Source organism: Pristis pectinata, chromosome X (genome assembly GCF_009764475.1).
Source record: "Pristis pectinata isolate sPriPec2 chromosome X, sPriPec2.1.pri, whole genome shotgun sequence".
Taxonomy (NCBI): domain Eukaryota; kingdom Metazoa; phylum Chordata; class Chondrichthyes; order Rhinopristiformes; family Pristidae; genus Pristis; species Pristis pectinata.
This window is the reverse complement of record NC_067450.1, coordinates 4,520,564-4,527,446: the sequence shown is the minus strand read 5'-3', so window position 1 is coordinate 4,527,446 and position 6,883 is coordinate 4,520,564. Positions and strand designations below refer to the sequence as shown.

The 6,883-nt window shown below is 39.4% G+C and overlaps 1 protein-coding gene across 1 annotated transcript in view; it reads right to left on the bottom strand.

Annotated features, from left to right (window-relative positions):
- Positions 1 to 413: 413 nt before the first annotated feature.
- LOC127567045 (proliferation-associated protein 2G4-like) overlaps positions 414 to 6,883 on the bottom strand; it is a 29,974-nt gene continuing 23,504 nt past the window's right edge. Inside the window, exons 9-13 of the mRNA XM_052009698.1 lie at positions 5,542 to 5,675; positions 5,243 to 5,337; positions 4,367 to 4,494; positions 2,913 to 2,972; positions 414 to 2,089 (exon numbers count right to left, since the gene is read on the bottom strand). Coding sequence (XP_051865658.1) covers positions 2,024 to 2,089; positions 2,913 to 2,972; positions 4,367 to 4,494; positions 5,243 to 5,337; positions 5,542 to 5,675 — 483 coding nt within the window. The 3' untranslated portion in view covers positions 414 to 2,023. The remainder of the gene's footprint in view (positions 2,090 to 2,912; positions 2,973 to 4,366; positions 4,495 to 5,242; positions 5,338 to 5,541; positions 5,676 to 6,883) is intronic.

The window sequence follows — 6,883 nt, the reverse complement described above, 5'->3', positions numbered from 1 at the left end:
TAAAAACAAGTTGTATTTTACAGAAGTTTAACAGATTTTTTTGTTTGAAGCAACTAGCCAGATAAAAATCCCATACCAACAAAGGAGATGCTGGCTTAACTCCTACATGTTTTTGAGGAACTTTTGACACAAGGTTTATTTCCACTACACAGTAGAGAAGGATAGTAGGAGCTTCAATAAACAAGTTTAAAATTCAGAAGTGTAAAGAGAAAGTTCCACTGAGTGAAGAAATTGTAGTGAAAAATGTCCTAAAATTTAAAATCACTAGCAAGAGACAAGGTTGAGAGAAATTCCTATATAGAAAAAAAATTGCAACAGACTAATTATGTCCAGCTGCAATATCTCGACTCCACATTAAAGCACCTCCAAAATCCCTTTGGATTCAGCACAAAAAAGACAAACGCTTTTTAAAATATCTTCAATTGAGCTTTTTATTCAAATGACTTAAAAATGCATAGACTGCATATTTTGAGTATCAAAAGCAGACGGTGGACAGCCATGTTGCACTAACAGTGCCAGATCACTCCCAGCAGCTGCTCCAGGTCAGTACCAGGGCAACAACAGATGAACAAGGAAGCACTGCTGCCTGTGAAGGCCGTGCGCACCAAGTGGTAGTTCGTTAGTAGTGTGGTGCAATCACAAAGGAACCATTATAATCAACAACATCCTTTAAGGGTGGGAATCATCCATTATAACCAGAATCACATTACACTAAGGGTGCTTTAATGACTGAAAGGCTTTGCAGCAAGTGGCGGGGGACATGAAGCAAGACAAACCAAATACAGGATTAATATTCACTTATTTATTTAATCCCCACAGTGACCCAAAACAAATCATGGTATTACACGGAGCTCCTATCTCACACAAACACACAGAAGTCATTGATGGTATGGGCTAGCACAACAAGAGTCCTTATTCCAGTTTGGTATGCACGCTATTTTTGTTCTTAAATAAAAAGGTAGGGGCTGCATTTGCAAACATCAACAGAATACCAGCCAATCGTTAAAGACACCGGAATCAGACAGAACCACACAATTCATTATACAATATAAATCTGCATCAATTCGGCCTCTGCTCACAAGTACACTTCCAATCCTGCAAATCAGGTCTGTAAAATGTAAATTCCCTCTTCCCCAAAAATACGAGATAGAGAAAGAAAAAAGAACATTTCACAGTACAGAAACAATGTACATGGACTCCAAACTGGTCTGTTGTCGATAGCTATTTGGCCCATCATTCGGAGGGTCACAATTAAACATGGTATTCATTTTTTTAAATTTCCCAGTCTTCTGGAGATTGCCGAATCCTTCTGAATTGCTTGGGATAATTAATAATAGCTTTGCAATGCACGTTTTCAGTTTATCCTGAGCTGTTTCGAGTCTACAGAAAACTCTACTGGAGAAATGACCAACAACATTTGCAGCATATTTAATAACCACAACAGGTAATTGGGGAAATTGGCAATATTTCATAAAAGTGGATACAAAAAAGGTGGAAACTGACTTCTAATAAGCTATACAGTTTAAAAATGTTTTAATCCAAGAACCTCCCCCCCACCCCACCGCACCATTCCACCCACCCCAAGTTCTGACCAAACAGCATTAGATGACTATTATGCTGTCTCAATTAGCAGTAATAGCCGACAAGTTGGATGACTACACAAACACCTGAGGGAAACTACTGCAATGGAAAAAAAGAGAGGCTTGGGGTTAGAGTTAAACAGCTACCTTTCAGTCTCCAAAACCGATTACTCTCTTTGCCATATGCTCTTGCTTGGATAGAAAATATAAAACCATACAAATAGCACAAAGATTTTTTTTTGTTTTTTGTTTTATTGTGTTTTTGAAGTAGTCTGCAGTCATAAATGCGAGTCCTGTGGTCCTCCCTCAGTGTAAGAATATAGGAGCTGGTGAAAAGGGTCCCACAAGCTGTACACTAAACAGCAATGGGGGATGGATCTCGCCATCAGGTACAGACAGTATGTCAAAGGTCAGGTCAGTTCTGGGGCTATGTTTACCAGAGGTCAGTCTCCAGTCTCATTCTCCTCATTGGTGCTGCCAGTGGTGGCAGAGAGTCCACACTGGGAAGCCTGGAGATGAAAGACATACAAGTGTATTAAATTACTGCTCGACCAACACCTACCATTTCCCACCACAGCTTTTGGGAGAAGGGGGACTCAAAGCTTAAAGCCCATCAGTTCTGCTACTGGCCAGAGGAAACAAAAACCCTAAGCACGGCACAAACAATTATTGGAGGCACATTGACCCGAGCAGAACCTTCTGTACTAAAAATTTATAGCTATTGTTCATTTGAATGCAGTTGTCCTATTAATTTGTTTGAAAACTTTGCAAAACAAAAGAGGGACTTAGTTTCTGGCACAGAAAGGCCAAATGTGGTTATGATTTACTGATGCCTGAAGGTAATTTAAAAAAAAATAAGATGGCCACTTGCTGCACTGTATTTAGGATTTTTTTTTAACGAAAAGATGAGCTTACTTCAAGTAATCCAATAGGATCATACACTAGATAGAAACTCTAGTCAAGCGGAGTATTTTCAATCTGTTAAGAACCATGTTAGGATGCAGCGTAGTTTGTACATTATTGTTTTGGGAGTAGTTGCTAAATTTTTATTCTAATGTGCTTATAAAAATATATTGATTCATGTGGCCTGACTGAACACTGCAAGCTCCATCTATTTGCAATGTATGTGCAACAAGACGATACTACTTTTACTCTAGCAAGCAAATTGTCAGAGTATTTTTCTCTCCCCAGAAATTGGCAAGATTACAAAATTCTTCAAAGGAAGATTAATTAGAAGATACAGCTTCTAAAATGTCGAGAACAAAATCCACTTACAGGAGCTGAAGTGAAAGCAGCTGCATTATCAATGGGCTCTGAAAACATGCTACTTACCACCTTCTTCTTCTTCCTCCTCTTCTGATTCCTTCGGCTTACAGAACTTTGAAGTAGGGCCTAAAGTGGGTATTTAAAAAGAGTAGTTTTAATGCAAGTAACAGAGGTAGAAAAAAGTAAAAGATGGAGACTCGCCTTCTTGTACGTCAAGAAACGTTTTGCGTGTAGTACTAGAATGTTGTCAGGAGAAAGTTGTGGAGTTTGTATATTTTCCCTGTGACCACACGGGTTTCCCCTGGGTGCGCTGGATGTGCCGCTTGGTAGGTTAATTGATTTCCCCTACCAATCACCTGCAGTAATCAGAGTGGAGTTGATGGGCATGAGAGAGAATGGGGAAATATGTGGGGGAATATGATCGATCGGATTGCTTTGAGAACGGACAAACTCTTTGTGCATTTAAACAGAACGTGGCCATTGCTGGCAAGGTGCAGCATTTATTGACCTTCCACCATCACCCTTGAATAGTTTGCTGGGCCCTTCCATATGGGGGCATTTAGCAAAATGGTTGATTCCCAAGGGTTTGAAGTGACAACAGATTTTCTTTCTTGAAGAACATCATTGAACCAATGTATTTTTATGGATATTAGTCCAGTAACAACCATAACCCTTTCGTACCTCATGACTGTCTTTTCAAGGGCAAAATCTAGGCCAATTTCTGCTAGAGCTGGGGATTTTCTCAGACTGGAATTTTGAGAATCTATTACTGATAATTATGAAGCTATTGGGCTTCAAATAATCTACGTTGGTTTTGTGAAGTGGTAAAGCACTGCTTGTAGCGGTTGCTACCGCGGAATGAACACAAGACACTAGTCGTAGAGTTTCAGAACAGAACTTTTCTGGTTTCCATATAGTATTTGGTAGAATTTCCACAGTCTGTTTAAAACCGGATATTCCAGGACAAAAGAAACTGCTGGGAATGCCCAGGTCAGACAGTATGTGTGGGGAGAGGATCAGGTGTTTCTGCTTCAAGCCATCAACTATTCCAATTAGACTCATGCTTATCATACAGATTGAAAACTTATAGACAGTCCCATCAGCTCAACCATAAACACAGGGTGTGTGTGATTAACAAAAGAAAAATCAGTAATCCTCATTTCAGGAAGTAAGAAGCCACTCCAGCCAATCTTCAAAAAAAAGGGTAGCAAACCATTTTTGTAAACAGCTTCGCTTACAAACCTCTACACCACTACAGGTTAGAGTCAGAGCGCAGCTTTACGTAAGGTTTATTTTGTGCTTCTAGATCAAAAAGCAAGGTTAGAGAAAGACAGCAATGCAAGTTCATGAAAACCCCAAGTATTTCCAGATGAAACTGGAGAACAAAAATGCTGCAAGCAGAATGGGTAAAAAAAAACTTAAAGCTGATATGTAACTTTGTAAAGTTTTACGTTATTTTGAAATCTGCTTTTGATTGTAGAAGAAATTTTAAAAAACAGGGGTTTGTTTCTATAACTTGCCTTTAGGTCAGGGTCCTTAATGTCCAATTCAGACTTATAAAGATCAGTTTCAAATGTTCCACTGGTGATTCGCATTGGACCATTTGGCATGAGCAGAACTGTGAACTTAAACTGAGCTACAAACTCTCCTGGGGAAGAACAAAGAACAGACATCAGGTAAAGCATTATTTCAAATTCAGGAATCAAGAAATGACAATGCCATTTCAGGTATCAGAATATCCAAAGCCAATGCATGTGCTGAATGTTCCCAGTATTTAACTTAACCAAAATTACAATTTCATCAGTGCTGTTGAGATCATTGAGTTTCAAATGTGCCACTTGAAAATAAAATTTAAGTTTGGTCAGGGAACAGGAAATCATCAAACCTGCAAGCAGGAGGTTGGCACAGTGGCCAAGGTAAAACAAGACCCCCGCTGGAAAGTGTGTGGGAGCCAAGTCCCACAATGATGTAATCAGCAGTGAAGAACCTAATTACTTGTGGGTTAAGAACGGCACATGAATGATGGCCATCTACGCATGACATTTGAAGCTGCCCAGCAGCCACAGAATCTTATCCAACACACAGTCAACAGGGAGTTATTGCAACAGGTCGTACCATTACACAGCTTAATAAATTAGGGAAGCAAACTTCCACTTTTAAATCATTCAATGTCGTACTGGTCCTCCCCAGCTTACAAATGCCCCACTTATGTCCAGCCCATATATACAAGTGAGTGTTTGGGAGACCAGAGGGATGGATTTGCCGGCTGCTGCTGGGCTGCAGGCATCTCCTGCTGTGTGGGAACTCTGTTCACAGCCACATCACCCGAACAGTTCACAGGAACGGAAACCTGTCGTAACCTGGGGGTGACCTGTAGTTAACACAGAGGGTCTTACCTTCCTTCTCATATAGTACACTGAATGGCTGTAGAAGTTCATGCTTTGCACACTCCATAACTCCCATCCTGGCTTTTTTCTCATCCTCAAACGCCCTTTGAAAAGAAATCCTAGCTTTACCAGCATCCTAAAGAAGCTGCAATTGCAAACCTTATGTTTCAAGTTTGAGAAAAATTGGACGATTTAACATTGAGTGCAGAGGATTGAGGAAAATCCCCATATTACATCGAGTTAGATCAACTATCAGTACAACCCCAGGTTACATAAAGTAACAGCCACATGCTTAATATCAGGCCTACCTCAGAGTGAAGGGCATAGCATCAAACCTCCTTTCAACCTCACTAAAAAAGGCACGAGAAGTCTTCATTTTCAAACCATATTGTTGCGTTGGGTCCCTCTTATACACAGTTGTTCTCTGACCAGCATCCTTTGCCTAAAGACATACCAGAGTGAAGAAGCTTGTTTTTATACATGTACAAGTTCATATGCATTTTAACAGTTCAAATCCATTCAGCTTCATCCCATCCCCCAGCGATTTCAAATCTGCCTCTTCCTTCCCACTGTTGGAAAACAAATATCTACACTACTTTTCAGTGCACTTTACAACTTCTCTTGGAATAAAGGCCACCTGGGAAGTTCTGGTTGCACTGGGTCAATATACGAACTGCTGGTTAAGTTGTTCAAACACCTCCTACAATAGGAAACCATTTGTGGAAAATAAGGCCGCTGCAGTAAGTTTCTAGGCCACTAGAGTATTTGCAAAGTAACACGCCCAAGAAAATATGGTGTGTGCCAAAATCTTTAAGAATGTGTCTGCTGCAAATTGATCGAGTGTTTAATCTAAAAGCAGGAAGGATAACTTAATCAAATATTGGTGGTACAAGCTGGATGCAAAATATGAATTAAATTGCTTGCGTAATGAATCTTAATCCAATTACGATACCAAAAACCATTACCTCAGAGAAACAATGAGTTAACTGTTCAGCTAATGTCATACCAGTTTCTGATCTTTCAGTCAGAAAACTTAAAAGTACTGTAAATGTTGCAATAACTGGATTTTGCTGTCCACGCTCCTCCCAAAAATGCCAAATTATTTATTACATTAACAGAAATACTTCAAAGATTTACTACACCTGCATATTTTCTAAGATAAAGCTTACTAAACAAATCAACGAGACTTCAAAATTTAATTCTGCGACATTATGTCCAAATGCATAATAGCATTTTATGTATGCTTTTCAAACAAGTTTTAATAAACACCAAGCATGCACATTTAGTAAACACATATACATTCCACTCTTAATGTCAGTCTTTAGCCCAGACTGCACTCCTAGTGGATTTACATGCACATCATTGCTCCTCACACAATTAAACTGGGGGCAAAAACCTACCATTCCACGTCTGCAACATATTGCCACTCTCGCACAAAGTTTGCAAGGCCATTTTCCCAGCCACTGATTGAGAACACTTTACCTTCACAATTCCAACTACTGTAAGCTGACATTTATTTGGTATTTATGCATCCAGAACTCCCATGCAACTGGCAAAAAAATTCTTAGAATATTAAGTAATTTCATAAAATTGCTTAACATTCTTAGACTGCCCTTTTGACATTTAGAATGAAGTTATTTTAGTTTAAGT